The sequence below is a fragment of the Mytilus galloprovincialis genome, chromosome 2 (genome assembly GCF_965363235.1).
Source record: "Mytilus galloprovincialis chromosome 2, xbMytGall1.hap1.1, whole genome shotgun sequence".
In the NCBI taxonomy this organism is placed as follows: Eukaryota; Metazoa; Mollusca; class Bivalvia; order Mytilida; family Mytilidae; genus Mytilus; species Mytilus galloprovincialis.
This window is the reverse complement of record NC_134839.1, coordinates 110,917,680-110,938,634: the sequence shown is the minus strand read 5'-3', so window position 1 is coordinate 110,938,634 and position 20,955 is coordinate 110,917,680. Positions and strand designations below refer to the sequence as shown.

Below are 20,955 nucleotides of genomic sequence, written 5' to 3'. Positions count from 1 at the left end.
ACAGATTCTAAATAAGTTGTTCAAAACCTAAATTAAAGAATAATAATATGTTGTATGTTAATAAATGAAAATGAAAGTCGTAACTGATTTGAAGTGGATATAATCAATTTAATTAGATGTGTTTAAATCAGATTGACATGACATATTAGCTGAGACTATATAACCTGTTTTTACTTACAATCTTACACCGTGAAGTAATGATATCAAAATTACTATGAGAATTCTTTCATTTCCGCTGAGGATTGAAATATAACTTATTTCCAGCATAAAATTGACCAATGATTTCTTATAATTCTATGTTACTTTGAAATCACGACGACACAAATCTAATAGTTCTTATTTTTAGTCAAAGAGTACAAGACCCTAGCTGTCTTCAGCTTAATCTTGAATACACCAAATTGTAAACAAACTTAAGTGTCGGCATTGCATTATAATTCCAGGAAAACAAATCTAATAGTTCTTATTTTTAGTCAAAGAGTACAAGACCCTAGCTGTCTTCAGCTTAATCTTGAATATACCAAATTGTAAACAAACTTAAGTGTCGGCATTGCATTATAATTCCAGGAAAACAAAATTATTTACAAATGAACTCGGTTCAATTTTGGTTTAATTGTTTTCATTTGTAATAAAAGCGTTTTGAAATACGCAGGTATCGTTTTGATTTATAACAAACTTCTATACCTTCTTTGTGCATAAAATCTTGAGAAGAATTTCCTCGCACTGGTATGTCAACGATTGACGAAAGGCTGGTTCTATATCCTCGAACCAGACGTGTTTGACATTATAATTGGTTAGCATTCAATATGGTTCCGACATAAAATATAAAACCACTGTTACACTGTATATTATAATTCTGCTGCTGGATGACGTCATTAACTGGATAGACAATTCTTCGGGAACGTTGTGTATTGTTCCGAAATATTTGATGATTATATGAAGACAGTCACACACAACTGTTTTACAATCACGTGACAGGATGAGCATTACAGCTGATCGGAGACTCTTAGTTGAAAGGATTTACTTTCTATCCGGCGTACAGAAAGACACAAATACATATACTTAAATTACACTAACTACATTAATTTAAGTTTATATTTATATCGAGTACTTATTACAAGGAATGGTTGGACACTATCATTGTTTTTCAGTCTTCTATTCCTTCTTTTTCTAGTTATTCTGTTTTTGTGGGTTTTGTTTTTCCCTTTATGTCGTCGTTTTCGATGTCGTTTCCGTTGTAGGACGAGTCTGACCATTTTGCCACATTTCTTACAAGATATTTTTAATTTAAGTGCGTGTTCATGGTTGTCTATCATTGATTGTATGAGAGTAACCGGAAGTGCAATTTTTTGCCACCGTGTCTTTTTCACACGAGTCCGTATACAAGTTAGGTATTGATTTGTATTGTTTGTATCATTAATTTGAGACACACGTAGCCATATTTTTTTGCCTCTGGTGCGACCTTGTTTTCGTTGTTTAACTAATATCCATAGGTGTGCTTTGATAGCTTCTAGAGGACCAGGGTTATTCCTCACGTCTATGGTAAATAATAGAATATTTTTTCCAGTTGTATTATCTATAAAGTAGAGAAAATCCATTAACATGTTATATATAAAACATTTTTACTGACACATATAGCCCAATAACTGTTTTCTATTTCAAAATTAGACTAAAGATTTTGCGCGTGAATAAGCATGGCGGTGTAACAATTTTGAGCAAGGTAATAAACGTTTTGTATGGCTGTGAATTTATACGTTTTCAACTTGTAAATTCATGCGATATATGACACTGAAACTTTAAATAATTCTTATTTACAATCATATGGTTAAGCACTTGTTATCAACGTTAATTGACTACTTTTTTATTCATACATCTTGTATATGATATTAATCTGGCCGGTGTGGGATTTTCTCCCTGTATTGAAGACCCATTGGTGGCCTTCAGCTGTTTTCTGCTCTTTGTTCGGATTGTTGTCTCTTTGACATATTCCTAATTTCCATTATCAATTTAATTTATTTGTCGGCTATTGTTTTTAAGGCGTTAGTATGGTACTTATTTCATAATAATTTCCTTTTGAACCACAGCACATTTAAACCAATCATTAATAGTTATATCCCACGGTGACGCGGTGTGTCAGTGTAAGATCACCCCAATAGCCGGAGGCCAGAGGGTGATCTAACACTGACAAACCAAGTCCGAGTAGGATAACTATTTTACATCCCAGCTGTTTTAGATTAGACGAAAAACGATTTACATTTAATAAAATCTAGTTAAGAACGCCACACAACCATTATAATATACTTTATACATTACTATATGATGTATACCCTTTTTGACCCCCGAACACGATGAGTAGATATCAAACAATGTCAACTCGCACCACTGGCCAATCGCCCCAACCTATATCGCCACTTTATGAAAAAAATCGGCCCACTCTTGTTTACCGACTCGCCCAACTTTTGAAAAAGTGTAAAATCAAACTGAACAATCACTGACAACTCACTTATTAACGAAAAGGGTTTAAACCCCACTGAATAAAGGTCTGCCAACTCGCCCCACTTATAAAAATATCTTGCTTCCTTTAAGTATGTTATTTACTGAAAATTTGTATCCAGTCGTCCTGGTGTAGTGGTTGTGTCGTGGCTTGATATGTTAAAGGTCTTGAGTTCGAATCCCAGCATATACACTGGATTTTTTCTACGTGAATTTTGATAGATAGTCTTTTCCGTATAATTGTATATTTAATTATAAGTTTTATAGTGGATTTGACATTCCCGCCAAAATGTTACAGAACAAAGGAAAGCATGCATAACAACGAAACTCAAACTGGGGTGATATGGGAGGGGTGACCCGGGTCAGATCACCCCTGTTAGAACAAAGGAGCTGGGATGTAACAGTTAGATTATTTATGATGATATGTTTTGAATTAGTATCGTCCTTCCCAATTTAATCAAAAGAAATACATTTTTTCAACCTCGATATTATCAATCAATTTTAACTATTTTAATATAGTTGCAAACTAATTATTTACAAATCTCTTATGGAATTCGGTTAACATGTTGTGATCTCAGTAAATATATTTTGACCTCAGTTAACATATTTTTTCAATTATTAAAGACGTTGCAATAGTAATTGAAATAAAAAATGATATAAAAATATAAGTTTTCTTTGCCGATCAGTCCTTGTAGAAGAGAATGGCGTTTCTAATATAAACAGGAGGAGTAACATATCATACTCGAATAAAAGATTCATCACAAGAAAAAAAGGCAACACAAATTTCCTTCGCTTAATTTCACATTAATTATCAAAATATAAGATGTGGTACTATTGCAAATTATGCAACTTTCCGCCAGAGACAAATGACACAGAAGTTATTAACGTATGGTCTATCAACAATCTCTTGGAAAATCTCACCAAATACAGAAATTTGATACAAATAAAATTATAATTGCCTTTCAGATATAAATTAGATGGTATAATTTTAACTTATTTCTAAAAAGTAAAATCACAAAAATACCGAACTCGGAGAAAAATTCAAAACGAAAAGTTCCTAATCAAATGGCAAAATCAAAATGAATTAAATGATATCATTTTATTTTATTTCTTCTAAAAGGTAAAATCACAAAAATACTGAATTCGGAGAAAAATTCAAAACGAAAAGTTCCTAATCAAATGGCAAAATCAAAAACTCAAACACATCATATTCCTGTCGTAGTACAGGCATTTACTAATGTAGAAAAGTTGTTCAAAGAAACGTTTCTATGGTTTATATGTTCTAAGATAAAAGGATCCCTCTAGTCAAACAAATTCTGGGTTGTTGTTGGTTTTTTTTTTTTTTTTTTTTTTTTTTGTATAGAAAATGAGTTAGTTTTGAGGGTTCTTTAAGTATTTCGTAAAAAAATTGTCTACATTCACAAATTCTATTTTTTACTAACCTTGTTTTTCTGGAAAACTAACAATTTCTGAAGTTTCTGGATACGTGTATTTCGGTTGAACATATTGTGAATCTCTCGGTTTGGCATTTGTTTCCTGTGCTACTTTTCTAATTGGTTCTATTCCTAATCTGTCTTTAATCCGCTTCAGCAGAATGTCTAGACGTCTTTTCTCAGCTATACTTATATCAAGAATTCGTTTACAATTTACACAACTGTTATTTCTTGCGCTCTGTATCCTACTTTGTAGATCTACACTGAACTGGGAACTTACTCCCGAACTTAGATATATCAAAAACGTTATAATCAAAATGTAGTCCGGTAGATTGTTGAAGGCCTTTTTACACCAGGCACACAATTTACACATGGTACCCTGAAATTAACAGCACATCATTACAATATTCACATGTATTATGTAATATATTTGCTATGTTATAATACAATCCAGTTTCTATAACTAATTTATTAACAAGTACATCGTTTGATTGTTAGAAACATACCCCGTATTTTTTTCAGTTTTCAATTAATTGCGTAAACATAAAAACCAATGTCGTAGTCTTCTACCCTACAATATTTTAAAAAGATGCATTTTTCGTCTATTTTTACCATTTAAACTGATATAACGTGAAAACGAGTACATGGACACCTCTGTTTTTTTTTTCAAATGGCATTAGGTTGGATAACGTATATATGAATATAATTCGTACCAATGATAATATTTTTTAATTTGATAAATATATCGCATAAAATGCCGTTTTTTCCTAAAATCTGAAACTTTTTTAAAAATAAATTATTTCCAAGGAATTTTTGGACATATTAAGTGCATATTCATGTTATGAATATTTTCGTAAGGATTTTACAAAAATTTATTTGTGTTTATCTCTTAAAATAAAAAAAAAGTGCGTTTGTCTGTCTTAAGGATAGAAATGTAAAAAAAAAAAAAAACGAAAATTTTAGATTGAATATATAACGTTTCGACCCCTTTTATCTCTTAAAGTAGCACATGAAGTATATACTTTATTACATATTTTAATTGAATTACCAGTCTGTTAAGAAAAAAAAACACGTCAATGAAACAGATACAACACAAAAAGCCAAACGTAACCTACACCAGAGGTCGCTATTAGACTGCATCTCATATAATATATATCTATATAATACTGTCTATATGCACAATATACATTATTAGCAAGTAAAATATGACAGTCATCCGATATCCCGTTGATGTTAATAATATTTACAAATATGATTTACTGTTACACCACTATTATATTATTCGTTAGAAAATAAAGTATTATGGTTTGGGTAACAAAGGATTTAATGTTTGAATATGATATTAAACTATGTCATTCATGGTAAAATTAAAACGTTGTAAAAACTATAATATATTGCGATTTAATGTTTTTTTTGTGTAAAACTTAATTTTGGTGCAGAAAGTAAGATTAAACAAGAAAAAAATGTTGACAACATCAAAGTCAAATTGGGTATTAAAGACAATACATTCCATTTTAAATAGATGCAATTCTTTACTTAGCTGTAATTTTACCCATTTTTCTGAAAAAAAAAAAAGCCAGTGGAAAAAGGGTCTTGGTAATCAACGAGGTAGAGAAAAATGTTATAACGTAACTATATGTTACTAGATTAGGGAGCCTCTCAGAGATTACAACAGACAAAGAACAGAGTTTGAACGTAGACAATCGTTCGGATTTGATTCATATTAAAGGTGGTTGAAGTAAATAAGGAATAAAGAAACCTAAGGAATCTATGTTGAATCTTGCAAAAATTATTTTCAAAGACTCAATGTTGCAAGACATCCTATCTGACACTGCTGATAAATATGCTGTCCCAGCGGAGGAGGCCCAAAATGATACATTTTGAATATGTATATAACATTATACAAACTGATTGAAAAAATTATGAGGCAATGCAAATGTATAAGGAAAACCAAAAGGTACACCAACATCACTAAGTAACTAACAAATCTTGAATAATCATTACTCTGTTCTATGTTTATTTTTTAAATTTAAACTGCAGATGACAAACTAGATATTAGAAACCCAAATTATGGTATGTTCCTATAACCAACGTTGATAGTACTGGGGATACCAAATACTCCGAGATATTCTGAGAAACTCTCTCTGCTTCTAACATCTAGTTCATCAGACATCAAAAAGAATTTCAGAATTACTTTTAAAACTTTTTTTCAAAGTAGCCTCTTATTATTACAAATTTTAAAAAAACTTGTTAAAAAGAAAAAAAAATAGAAAAGAATATCTTATTTTCGGAAGTTACAAGGAATGAGTCCTTTAATGAAAATTGGTAATAAAAAATAAAAACTAATTATAAATTTCTGTTTCTTTTGTCTCATTAGGAATCATGTGACATCTTCTCTGTTTATAGTATTAAGGTGAGCAAATATTTACGTAGGAAACATTTACCCCGATGTACGTGTTTTACAATAGATAATCGGCAAACCCATGAGTATAACGGGTTTGTTTGTTCCTTCTTTTATTTTCTTGTGAGGTCGATTTGTATTTTAAACAGAAGCTAAAACAAATAAAAGAAACATAATCATTCTTTTTCGTTAATATATATATACCTAGAAATAAACCAACTTTAAAGGATACAAACAAAAAATATTTTTGACAATCCATAGCAAATGTACCTACCTAATTATGAATTGTCTTAATATGAACTGCCAACTCGTAATAGACATCTGAAGTCATTTATAATTAACAGTTTGTCTATATCGCGTGTGTGGGACGATTTTTATTGGTTAAGGAAGATTATATATTTGCATAGCTACATGTATCTAACGCCTTAGAGTTCGTGATTACAAGCACCAGCTTATACTAACCAGATTAAATGACAGTCATAACGTAAATGAAAATAACATTCTATAAAGTTGATGCGTCCTAATCACCTTTTTGGATTTCATTTCGTATTGAACGCTTAAACCTCAAAATAAAAATTACCAACACTCAAGGAGCTAAATATGACGAAAAGGGGAGGATATGATTGTCAATGAGAACATTCTACACAATTGACCAAATAACACAGAAATGTTCAATTATAGGTCAAAGTAAGGCCTTCAACATTGAGCAAAGCAAATACTGCATAGTCATCCATGAAAATCTCCGAAATGACAAATATAAAACCTAAAAATGGCAAATGTTAAAAAACTAAACATGTCAAAAGGATGCAAAATATATTGACTATGTTCTTTCAATAATAATGATGTTATCCGTACGGACCATGTGAGGTTATAATGATGTTATCCGTACGGACCATGTGAGGTTATAATGATGTTATCCGTACGGACCATGTGAGGTTATAATGATGTTATCCGTACGAACCATGTGAGGTTATAATGATGTTATCCGTACGGACCATGTGAGGTTATAATGATAATATAAAAAGGAAATTCTGTATAACCCAGTTTTCAATTCAAAGACTGTCCTTGTATTTTAAGAGTCAATTAAAAAACCATCTTATATATCAATAAATCGAGGCAGTGTACACGCTAGGTAAATTTGTATACTGGTACACCGCTGTCGCTCTGTGCTTGAAAGTGTCATCCTTTACCGGCTAAGTTACGGCTATGGTGTATACTTATAAACCGCTGGCGCTCTGTGCTTGAAAATGTCATCGTTTATCGGCTAAGTTACGGCTATGGTGTATACTGATTAACCGTTGTCGCTCTATACATGAAAGTGCCATCACAACCGCACCTAAAGTTGTAGCTAGGGTGTATACTGATAAACCGTTGTCACTCTATACTTGAAAGTTAGTGTCATCATTTACCGGCTATAGTAACAGCTAGAATGTATACTGATAAACCGTTGTCGCTCAATACATGAAAGTGTCATCATTTACCGGTTAAAGTTAAAGCTAGGTTTTACCATAAACTAAGTAACTGATCTTGTATTCTTGATTTATTCATAATTGGTTTAAGGGTCAGTAACTGAATATTTCAATACTTTTTTTAAAGATTTTAATGACAAATTGTCATCGTATTTGAATTAACAAAAAAGATAAAATACTGCATCATTATGCACTGAGATGACATAACAAAAATACTGCCTCACTTTGCACTGAGATATGATATTAAAAAACGACTTTTATGTGAGAAAAAAATTGCAACGGCATCGTATTTCACTTGGGTATTTTCTGTTGCATCTTAAATATATCGTGTATCAGTCACTACAGACAATTTCATTGTAAGTCTCTTCTTTATAAATGTAAAACGATGCGTTACATTCATCCTTCTGACAAAGCTCAACATAAAGAGTTATTTATTTCCGCGTCATATAGGATCATAATTGTTATGTGAGCAATTTACTGTTGGTCTGCACGTTGTAGGAATTCAATCCTTGTTAACTTCGTAATTTATGAACTGGTGTTTGTGATGTAGATATGCAATCCTTTTTACTGATAAATATTACTGATTTTCATATAGAGATGAGAACTTGTTAACTGTGTAATATAAGTAGAGAATCATTATTTTTGACTGCGTAATTGGTGGTTATGTTGTAGAGAGTCTTGTTAACTCATTGACTAATGGTTGATATGCCGTGATATACCAAATGTTATACTTATTGTTCTTATATTTGGATAGGTCATCGCACAATGTAACATTACTTCAATTAAAGCATATATCGTGTGTACCGTTAAATTAACATGTGGTATGACCGCTTTGTATGAACTTCAAGACAAAGTCTATAAAAAGGACGAAAAAAGTAATATCTATACATCTAATAAAGGGCATAATTACCACCTTCAACAAATGACAAAGGCAAGGTAATGAGAAAAGCTCAACATTTAGCAGAGGTCAAAATATTGAATGGACCAATTACAAATGTAGAAGATAACGAAGAACTGGTTCAAGTGAGACACCGCAACCCAACAATAAATATGCAAATAGCTTACCAGTTTAAAACATTTTAGACAACGAATGGACAGTTTCACAGTGTATAAACAGCTAGATGACTCGTAGATAACATTGTAGGCAAATAGCTGTCCAGTTATAGAAGTAGACATTACGCTGATCAGTTAACATTGCAGACAGCTTGCTGAATAATCAATATTTTAGGAAAATAGCTGACCAGTTATAAAGTTAGACAACTAGATTACCAGTTCACATTGTAGGCAAATAGCTGAACAGGTATAGATGTAGACACCTAGCTGACCAGTTAACATTGTAGACGGGTAGCTGAATAGTCAACAATTAAGTCAAATAGCTGACCAGTAATAGAAGTAGACATCTAGCTGACCAGCCAACATTTCAGACAGCTATCTAAAAATCAACGTTTTAGGTAAATAGCTGACCAGTTATAGAAGTAGACATCTAGCTGACCAGCAAACATTGTAGACAACTAGCTGACCAGTTAACATTGTAGACATAGTCAACATTTAGGCTAGTAGCTACTATACTAGTAGCTTAACAGTAACAGATGTAGACATCTAGCTGACCAGTTAACATGGTAGGTAAATAGCTGACAAGTTAACATTGTAGACAGCTTGTTGGCCAGTTTATAGTGTAGGCAAATAGATGTAGACAGCTAGCTGACCAGCTAGTAACATTTTACCCTAGTCAAATCATCAATTACTGGTATGCCAATACTAATCAGGAGGTCCAATGATGTATGTATACCGCTTGTCAATGCTATTTGCAGCTAGTAACATTTGACATCTAGACCAATAATCCTTTACTGATATGCTAGTATTAAATCGGAGATCAAATGATATATGCGTAAATCTATGTCCACCAAGTTACTTAACATGTTCAATATTAAAATTGGCAAGTATACAGTAAGCACTGAATTAAATGGCTGTTAACGCATCTGACATACTCATTAAAAGATACAGCTGTAGGGTGTCATTATTGAATTTCCAAACAATGTTAGAATGTTTTGACTGAAAATAGTGTAAATCCTCTACAAACAATTGATTTATATATAATAGTTATCAAAGATACCAGGAATATAATTTAGTACGCCAGACGCACGTTTCGTCTACGTATCATTATTAACTAACCCTCTCCAAATAAGACAGTCCATCATTACTTAATATTGACAACTACCCTCCTCTAAAAGAGCCAGTCCAGCATAACTAAATACAAACAACTACCCCTCCTCTACAGTCCAGTTCGAACAGCAAAGCTACAGTCCCATTTGAACAGAAAACATACAGTCCCATTTGAGCAGTAAAGGTACATTCCCATATGAGCAGTAAAGGTACAGTCCTAGGTACAGTCCAATTTGAACAGTAAAGGTACAGTTCCATGTGAATAGTAAAGGCGCAGCCCATATGAGCAGTAAAGGCACAGTCCCATGTGAACAGTAAAGGTACAGTCCTATGTGAACACTAAAGGTACAGTCCCATGTGAACAGTAAAGGTACAGTCCTATGTAAACAGTAAAGGCACATTCCCATGTGAATAGTAAAGGTACAGTCCCATTTGAACAGTAAAGGCACAGTCCCATGTGAACAGTTAAGGTACAGTCCCATTTGAACAGTTAAGGCACAGTCCCATGTGAACAGTTAAGGCGCAGTCCCATGTGAACAGTTAAGATACAGTCCCATTTGAACAGTTAAGGCACAGTCCCATGTGAACAGTAAAGGCGCAGTCTCATGTGAACAGTAAAGGCGCAGTCCCATGTGAACAGTAAAGGCGCAGTCCCATGTGAACAGTCAATGTGCAGTCCCATGTGAACAGTCAAGGTGCAGTCCAATGTGAATAGTAAAGGTACAGTCCCATGTGAACAGTAAAGGTACAGTCCCATGTGAACAGTAAAGGCACAGTCCCATGTGAACAGTAAAGGCACAGTCCCATGTGAACAGTAAAGGTACAGTCCTATGTGAACAATGATCAGTAAAGGTGCAGTCCCATGTGAACAGTAAAGGTGCAGTCCCATGTGAACGGTAAAGGTACAATCCCATGTGAACAGTAAATGTACAGTCCCATGTGAACAGTAAAGGTGCAGTCCCATGTGAACAGTAAAGTTACAGTCCCATTTGAACAGTCAAGCTACAGTCCCGTTTGAACAGTTAAGATACAGTCCCATTTGAACAGTAAACATACAGTCTCATTTGAACAGTTAAGATACAGTCCTATTAGAACAGTAAACATACAGTCTCATTTGAACAGTTAAGATACAGTCCTATTAGAACAGTAAACACAGTCCATATTAAAGAGTAAAGTATGTGATAAATATTTGCCGGTTGATATTAGGACACTGACATTACTGTGTGTAATCGGAGTAACTTGTTGACTGTGACGTTAACCGTTAAGGCTACCCGTGATGATTGCATGGTATAAACAATCAGGTGCTTACTGACTTTTAAACTTACTTTTCATTTCATTACTATGAACAAACTTTTACAATGCTCAATAAAAGAAAACCTCAAGTTCAATTAACTGTAATCTGTATTTACGAAAAAATTCTGCATGAATTATTTGTACGTTTCTTTTAACTTGTCTCAAATAGAGCCTATATATGAAACAATATTTTTCCTCGACCAATTACTTTGTATTAATACGTTGAATGTACCAGATTGCATGTATGATAAAAAATTTTATTGGTCCCTGTGGGCACATGATTGGTATAATAAGCAATATGTATTTGCTTAGGGCATTTGATGCTGTAAAGATTAATGTAATTGTTGTTCACTACTAGAATAGCAATGCCTATGTTCTTTCAGTTTAGGTAAACGTTAGTATGCAGAAATGAAAAAACTTTTCTATTTAACTATTGTTAGTTTCTTGCTATTTTTAGACTATTTGGTAAAATATGTGTTTTTGTCATTACTTACCATTTAAGCTTTGTGTACAGTCTATGTTAGCATCTTTTATTCCTTCTTATAATCCATATCTATATAAATAAAAACTATTGTTAACTACTTATCTACAGACGTAAATGGTTTAATACACAAGTCACAATTAATTAATTAAAAGTCCATGACATATCCATGGGCGAGAAACGAATTCATTCATAAAATAGGACTGAATGTTTGGATATTTACATCCAGAGTGAGTGTATCGACCGAGACACGCTTCGAAGGATTTTGTTCATTCATTATTTATGCTTTATAAAAAGGGGTTGTAAAAGTATGAGAGTCAATTTAATTCACCTGATTCTGTTTTATTTGTTATTTGACGAGATCGTATGTCATGACAAAAACAATTCGTAGCAAATATTAATATTTTAGTATGATTCAAGTACAATAAAAATTTGAACATAACCATGCTTGTGTTTTAATTCTCAGATGGATACTGCTAGAAGTCTTTTGGTATTAATTGATCTATCATATGATTGTATTATCGAGTTTAGTGTTTGCATTGGATTTTATTGTACATACATTTGTATACCTTTTGTCGATTTAAAAAAAAAGTGGAGCTCTATAAAGAAAACTAGGTTATCCACGCCGCATGCGCATTTGTCTATCAAAGTTGACTGAACAATATTTCTGTGAATTCGGTGTTGATAGTATATAGTGTCATCTTGCACGATTTACAACTAGACATAATGTGCAGACACGTCTATTTTGAAGATCGTATATTGGTCCATTGATCTTGTTAGTAGTTCATTGTTGTCAGTGCAAGTAGGTTGCTGTCTGACTCTCATTGGTAATTATACGCATCTCATTCCTCAAAATTCATTTTGAACATGAACATTAGCGATCATTAGCGGGATATAAGCCACGGTTATTCTTCTTAGAACAGCTTAATGTTGCAGCGAATCAGTACACCCAATGAAAGTGACGTTTCGCGCATATGCCATCATTATAGATTGCACTTGTGTAACGACAGACAATTTCCAATATGAACCACTTTTACGCCTAAAACCGTATCACTTTTACGATCAATAAGGGTATTTAAAAATCATAATGGTATGCACGATTATGGCAATGGTCTAAAACATAGGTTTAAGGCGCCTTTCTCAATTCTAATATGACTCTAATTCCTCTGACTTTTATAAAACTATTTTATAGTTATCTCCATTTACTTTGAGTTTCATTGAAAATTTATTTCGACCGCTCTCCAACTGAATAAAACTTACAAAGGGATGATTTCAACTTTACCATTTGGAACTCTTGGTTTGATAGCTTCCTTGTGAGCAGCAACCCTCTATCAAGAAAATCATGATAGGAAATGCAAGCACGGGAATATCGTATCAATTAGGAGATTTATTCCCCGTATGGAGGTGCTGCTGGAATGTTGCTACTTAGAAATGGAAAGTTCACAATTGAAAAGCTGAAATCATCTCTTTTGTCGTAAAGGTTTGTTTTCAACCAAACCTCATTGTCAATTTCTAGATGTAAGTCAAGATATGAGGCCGACTTAACTGTATCTGTAGTATCCTTTATCTCTGGTTCGATGGGATAGATGCATACAACATAGTCACCAAATTTTGAATTATTTAGTGAAAGAACATCATCTATATAGCGGCAAGTAGAGGTAAAGGATATTGCTAACTTCTTATCTTTCTTCCTAAGAAGTTCCTGCATGAAGTTAGCCTCCTAATAATAAAAAAAAACAAGTCGGCAAGAAGAGGGGCACAATTTGTTCCCATTGGAATGTCGACAGTCTGTTGAAAAACACGTCCTTTGAACGTAACAAATATGTTGTTAATCAAGAAATCAACGTCAAGAAATCAAACGTCAGTTTCAGAGAACTTTTTGTTTGAATCAGAGTGATCCTTTACAAAGTAGGATTTTTCCCTCCCTAAAACAAGAAATTTGTATCTACGTTTGCCATTCTTTTTTATGAAACAAAGCAATTACAACTCTTTCAATTTGTCTTTTAGTTTGGAATGTGGAATACTTGTGTAAAGTGTAGAAAAGTCAAATATTTTAATACTATTACAAGATGAAAGAGAGTTAGATTGTATGTACTCTAAAAGATCTTTGGAATTTTTAAGTATCAACATCTGATTCACGCCACCTCTAGAATAGGCAATTTCACAATAACTTTGAAGCCCGTCTTTAACTGCTGATAAAATAGATGTTAACAATTTAGAAAGAGGTTTTGTGGAGCACTTGGAAGACCCAGCAATATACCGTTGTTTGTAAGGACACTTATGTAGTTAAGGTATCTAATACATTGATGGTAGATCCAGTTCTTCATATTTGGTTAAAATTCCAAAGGAACACAGAACAGACCTATGATTATCCAAGACTTCCTCTTTGGTAAGTGTCGTGAGGGTATATGTTGAGTTTCCAAGTGAATTGTCAATACCTAATTAGTTTATCAAGCAGTTAATGTAATGAGTTTTACACACAAAAACGATGTTGTTTGGGGCTTTATCTGCGGTGACAACAACATATTTGTCATGGAGGTAGGATAAATGTTTTGCAACATTTGGGTCTTTAAAGATGGACATAGAATAGACATTGATAGACCCATTCAGTTTCTTAATTCTGATTTGTATCCACGACCTCACTACCTTAATCCATTCTGAAAGAATGTCTACGTCTTCCTTGTTTTAAGACTCGCTCTTACATGTGGACACTAGTATATCTATTACTTTTCAGTACCGCCTACTTGTAAACACGAACTGACGAGTATTAGATACAATGAATCGGCATCTTGTATTTCATCAGATGTCTAATTGCTTATTTGTCAGAATTCGAAGATGATGTGATGAAATTTGAATGTGTGAACATAGCCACGGTTATCCTTGTGATTAATAACCATACACCCTTCATCGTTTTTCTATAACTGACGTATAATATGTACATAAGTGATCAAAACCCACTGGATACATGTATACATCATATCACTAGAATGTATGCATTACACCCTTTTGAAGCTTTATTATCTGTAAAAATTAAATTTGAAAATCAAAGTGACGTTTCCCTATTAAAAACATTATAAGCTAACATATACACTAACATATATTTTCGGTTGTTGCTGTATATCATTCTTGTTTATTAGCTCACTTTTTCAAAAGACAATGTAAGGTCTTGCCAACAATTGGCGTCGGTCGTCGTTCGTCCGATGTTCACTATTTCAAAGATCTTCCCTCTGAACTACTGAACCAATTTAATCAAACTGTAGCTGAATGATCCTTATGGTATCTAGTATAAAGTGTTCTGTTGGGTCAAAAACATGGCTGCCATGGATAAAAATAGAACGTAGGGGTAAATTGCATTTTTGGCTCATATCTACAAAAACAAATGGATTTGTAGCATATCTGACATGGGATAAAAATGTTCATTATGTCAAGAACTATCTGCCCCTAAATTTTAAGACGAATAAGACAACCGTTTTGCTTTGGTTATTGACCCTAAAATTGAAAATCTTAACCCTTTCACCAATAAATTTAGTACCTCTAGCTTATATGAAATAAATAAACGCACTGTTACATACCGGAATTATATTTAAAGAAAAGTAAATGATTGTGTTTTATTGTAACACCAAACTCCAATGTTTAAGACGTGGTTTGGATACTGTAACACCAAACTCCCATGTTTAAGACGTGGTTTGGATACTGTAACACCAAACTCCCATGTTTGAGACGTGGTGTGGATACTGTAACACCAAACTCCCATGTTTGAGACGTGGTGTGGATACCGTAACACCAAACTCCCATGTTTGAGACATGGTGTGGATACCGTAACACCAAACTCCCATGTTTGAGACATGGTGTGGATACCGTAACACCAAACTCCCATGTTTGAGACATGGTGTGGATACCGTAACACCAAACTCCCATGTTTGAGACATGGTGTGGATACCGTAACACCAAACTCCCATGTTTGAGACATGGTGTGGATACCGTAACACCAAACTCCCATGTTTGAGACATGGTGTGGATACCGTAACACCAAACTCCCATGTCTAAGACATGGTTTGGATACTGTATATACATTTTATCTCTCCCTGCACAACACACAATCCCATAACTTAAGTGGTTGTCACTTGTTGTTATGTTTCATATTTTCTTTTCGTTTAATGTTTTTCGCTCACCTTTCCTAATTGTCATGTAATACTCTCACAATGCCGGATACTTTCCACACTGGTTCGTGTACACACTTATTTATTATACATTAAAAATTTAAAAGCAAAAGAAAAACTTTGATGAAAAATTATAAAAACAAACAACAAATAAGCGATTCAAGTTACAGTGAGCCTCTTATTGTTTATTATTTTTGTACATTAATCAGGCCGTAAGTTTATACATTGACCTATGGCTGTAAACTTTATGTCATTTGGTATCAGGGTGCAGAGATGTCTCATTGGCAATCATACCATATCTTTAAATTTTTATATTTACATCTTTCATCTTGGATATTATCCATCAAAGACTCAAAATTGACAACTTCAACTCTTGATTGCAGTATTACAAATTCTGCAATCCTATATATAATTATTTTATTATGTTATCCATATTATAACTAATAACCTTCGAAATGTCAACAGTGCTTCTGTACGAAATCAGTTCACTAGGGGGAGACATATAATCTTATCCTAAAACAGAAAACACTACTTTGAAATACTTATAAATTCAATGACGGGTTGTTCCAGAAAATGGACAAACGTTGAACTTAGCTACGTATACTCATTCTTGATGGGTTAAAGCTGTGAAGTGGTTCATTTAAATAGAAAAATAAAAAACGTAGAAAAAATAGATAAATCTAAGAAAAATTAATGATGCATCTGTCTTCAAATACCCGTTTGTTGCTGACTAATTACTTAGTATCTTTCTCGTTGCCCCTATAGAAAAAAGACCCACACACTATCAGTTTGTTTGTAGCTTACATAAAGTCAACTACTTGATAAGGATGTTGGCGGTAATAATTTACTTGGAAACTGGTGCTTGCTGTAGACGAAGTTCTTTAGATTGTCAATCAAAGGAGAAGTGTCGGATCTTCCTTCATTCTACTGTATAACAAAAAATAGATAATAACATTTTCATAAGTAGCTTTCATTTTTAGTCTGATAAATACTATATTAATTACTTTTTCAGAATCACTATCTTGTTTCTACAATAAGATCAGGGTTTCTTTGAAACTGTGACACCAGCTTCTCTTCCTCAAAGATTCCAATATCTAGTAGAATAAAAAATGTGCATACAACTTCTCATTAAATCTGGTACCATAATATAAACAGGGAGAAAGTATCCAGAGGTAATTAAAATCCATCATTCGTATAAACAGATGACATCGATAAAACAAGGATAACTTCGAACAAATTACAATAATAGTTAAGACGCCCTGTAAATCCGGAAAACAACATCGAATGCACAAAGTTTATAAAGTGTTCTCTTAATTCTTTATGCTAGGTAAACAAGAGGCACTGTAGGTAACGTATTTGAACGATCACCGTGGCTTAATCTACGCCTAGAAACATGATTGAAAATATCCAACATATCTACACAGGTGCAATAAGGACTTGATTATAGATTCATGTGACATCAATTTAGATCAACCATATGAACCATATTTATTTTCATATTAGCATATACTTCAAGTATTTTTAAAACCTAGAAACCATAGGACGATACATAGGACATTTACAATCAAAACAGACGAAATAAAAGGAAAAAAACAAATATTTTCAGTTATTTAAACCAACTAGGAAACAGAAGCTGAAAATTTGAACAGCTGTTGGAATTATAATCCTTCTTTTCTAGTGTTTCCTGTAGCATCAATACCTCTGCTAGTGTACTCAATGGTATCACCAGTCCAGTAGGCGTTATTTAGGTACAGCATATACATTACGGATATTGTGTTATCAAAATTTCCTTTTACAAAATTTTGAAAATGATAAAAGTGAAATAACAAAAATATTGAACTTCAAGGAAATTTAAAAATGGAAAGTCCCTCATCAAATGGCTAAACCAAAATCTCAAACTCATCAAACGAAAAGAAAACAACTGTTATACATCTGAATTGATACATACATTTCCTTATGTAGAAAGTTGGTTTTCTAGCTAGCTATACCTTTCACTTTTATGACAATCTCATACAAATATATTGTACTGACAACAATAAGTGAACGAAAAAAAAGACATAAACTAATTAAATTGAAAATAACACGTTTAATAATTTCTTGCGTCCGAAGCGCTTTTCTGGATTTTCCATCATCAGGAACGCTCAAAGCCAAACATTTGAAATCCGAAGATGTATAAGAAGCGAAACCGTTGAAGAGCTATATGTCAAAAATACCTAAAATAAATAGCCAAATTCATCTAAAGCTAACTTTGCTTGAGGGAGTTGAAACCATAATTCTTATTAATTTCAAAATTTATACACGGACAATGTAAAAACAATTATAGGGGTACACTAGTCAGCATTGTGTTCTTATCTTAATCTCTTTAAACAAACAAATATGCCAACAACAACAACAAAAATTGCCATATAGATATTAGCAAAAATGAAAGACGAAAATACAAAATTTGTCATAGAACAATAAAACAATGACGAGATGTATACGTACAAAGCTACGATAAAGAGGTATTACCAAAATGAACTAAATAGTAAAGGTAATATCCTATAAAGACGAATTAATGAACACTATAGCACATAATTAAGATAAATTGCTAGACCAATACCTTTACTCTATATTTCAAGACCATCATGTATGGTAAGTGAAGTTAAAAATTTTGAATAAATGAGCATGCATCCCTCAAGCCAAGCTCTGGTTCCTTGACCGGCTTTGGTTATAATTTTGCTCGTTTGATTTATATGCTCTTCGTCTTTCAAAAAGAATGAATTTTCAAATATTTTGGACTTGGGTAATATTGAGTGAGATCGATTGTCGAAAAGTGCATTTGGTGCAGTCAAACAAATCAACATCAAAAGCAAATCTATCCGAATCATGGTGGCGTCCGTAAAGATGTCGAAGAAACAAGTTCTCTTTTCTATCTTCAAGGCATTAGCTTTCTTATAAACATCAACCAGTAAGACGGAACTCCTGTTAGATTTAGCAGACCCTAGTCTCCAAATGTCGTTTCACCTGCGAGATAAATAATTCAAATGGAGCTGTCGTTTGTTATTTCACTAGTACTCTTTTTCTTATTCGACATTCACGGTCATTTCCAGCTACAAGTCAACATCCAAAGCAAAACTAACAGTCATCTTTTCTTACCTCTTTGGAACCTTTTCATTTTGAAATGTCATATTTAAAGTATCATAATGATATACAGGGCGATGCACTTTAATACTGAACAAACATCTCTTTAAAATTAACTCAGTCAGCACTAGTTATAGTTTTCTGAATTTAAAGAAAGAACATTATCTATGCGGTAATAAATGGGTTAAATAGTCGATTAAAAGGACTAGTCTCTCAAAATTGTTTTCATTTAAGTACATTTATATTTTAATCAATGTTCTTCGGTTCCTTTCTCAATATTTGTTTATCGTCCTTGTTAAAGCACATATATATGCCCTCTTTCCGATCTATTCGCTAAAAGTAGAAGTTTACTTATTATCTGCATTTTTTTATATAGTCATGCAGGACTACAGAATTAAATGTAAAGAAATTAAAAATGTGACTGATACTAACAGTGTAAGATATTTAGGGGTATTTTATTTCAATTGATAATCATATAAAGATAAGGTGATAGTTAATTAATTTGCTGAATAAATTATGTTCTATAAAGTAAAAGCCAATTTCAATTTAAGTATTTATTAACTATTTATCTAGGGTCAATCAGCTTATAAAACATTAGGTTCACCTTTATACTGTCCGTGTCATACTGTCCGTGTCATGCTGTCCGTGTCTTCTTGTCCGTGTCACTATGGTCTATTTTTTTTTCACTAGTTCTAAGAATTTAACTTTGTGCTCAAACTACTCACAGCCTGAATCATACAGGTTAGATATATAGTTGATTTTGTCCATTAAGTATATATCAGATGTATGTTTGATCAGTTGATATGAAATTCGATAAGATTTTTTAATCTCCAGATTTATTTGTCAGCAGAAGACAATATTGACAGATCATGTTTTTTTCTTTTGCTCCTTTCAACCAAAGGTAGGCTAGCTTCAACAAAAAGATCAGCATTTTCAATAACATAGAATAACAATGGTACAGATAGTTTTCACCATTGCGTATGTCATATACATATTGCTCGGCAAGGTTAACCTACATTTTTCCACATTTATGATCCACATATACTGAACAGGGTACATTTAATTCATTTACAAAATACAGAAAGATCATCATTTGATCCTATAAATCAAGTACACGGACAAATTACATATGCGATATATGCATACAAAATAATGCCCTACTATCTTTGATACCTATTATACGTTAAAATATACTAGTGACCGAATTCGAACAGCCGAGTACAGTTAGTACGAACTATATTTACCTTAAATAACTTATATCCACTATAACGTCATAACTGTGCCTCCAATTATCGCGTGTCAACTACAGCCAAGTGACTTTAAGTAGCCGATAGAATCGTCAGATATTATTCAGTAAATATTCCAGTTCCTTATGATTACAATCATATGAATTAAGGGAAACAATTTATGTCTCTATGGTCTTGAGCCTGACGTCATCTCATCATTATCAAATTACTTTGTCCACAGTCAAACCAACCGTTAGTGTTTTTATGACACGGGGTGGTATATAATAATCACTTATCACAAGCGATAAATGGGGTCATTATATACGATGGACTTAGTAGATACTAATATTTATAAGTGTTATGGAGAAAATCTGTTTACTTATTTTCTCTAATCCTTATTGTGATAAACAATATAAACTTCTTTCTTTAAGTCCACTTATCAAAATTATATGCTGCTATGTCGGGTTTATAATAAATGTTAAGATATGAGCACTAAAGCCTAGTTAAACAAAATGTGATAATCTGAAAGTATACACATTAAGACTTTCTTATTTACGACATAACTGTCCCTCAGTTCATTAACGGTCAAACTAATTAATTTTTGTACAATAGTTTGATATACATTACTTAAATCATTAAGTTTTTGTCACAAAATTTATGAAATGAAAATTAATAGAATAATTTTGTAGTAAATATTCTTTCGGTTTTCTTATCTACAA

At 32.8% G+C, this 20,955-nt stretch overlaps 1 protein-coding gene across 3 annotated transcripts; it reads right to left on the bottom strand.

The window, feature by feature from the left end:
- Positions 1–772: 772 nt before the first annotated feature.
- LOC143065366 (uncharacterized) lies at positions 773–20,527 on the bottom strand. 3 transcript variants are annotated; one of them, XM_076238899.1, is made up of 5 exons: positions 20,255–20,527; positions 16,695–16,817; positions 11,744–11,802; positions 3,933–4,302; positions 773–1,573 (listed from the first exon to the last, which is right to left on the bottom strand). In XM_076238899.1, the coding sequence occupies exons 3-5, from the start codon at positions 11,744–11,746 to the stop codon at positions 1,074–1,076; spliced, it is 873 nt and encodes a 290-aa protein (XP_076095014.1). In that variant the 5' UTR covers positions 11,747–11,802; positions 16,695–16,817; positions 20,255–20,527; the 3' UTR covers positions 773–1,073. The 3 variants fall into 3 exon arrangements, with proteins under 3 accessions (XP_076095014.1, XP_076095013.1, XP_076095015.1); XM_076238898.1 differs by lacking the exon at positions 16,695–16,817; XM_076238900.1 differs by lacking the exons at positions 16,695–16,817; positions 20,255–20,527 and adding an exon at positions 16,895–16,913.
- Between the last annotated feature and the right edge of the window lie 428 nt (positions 20,528–20,955).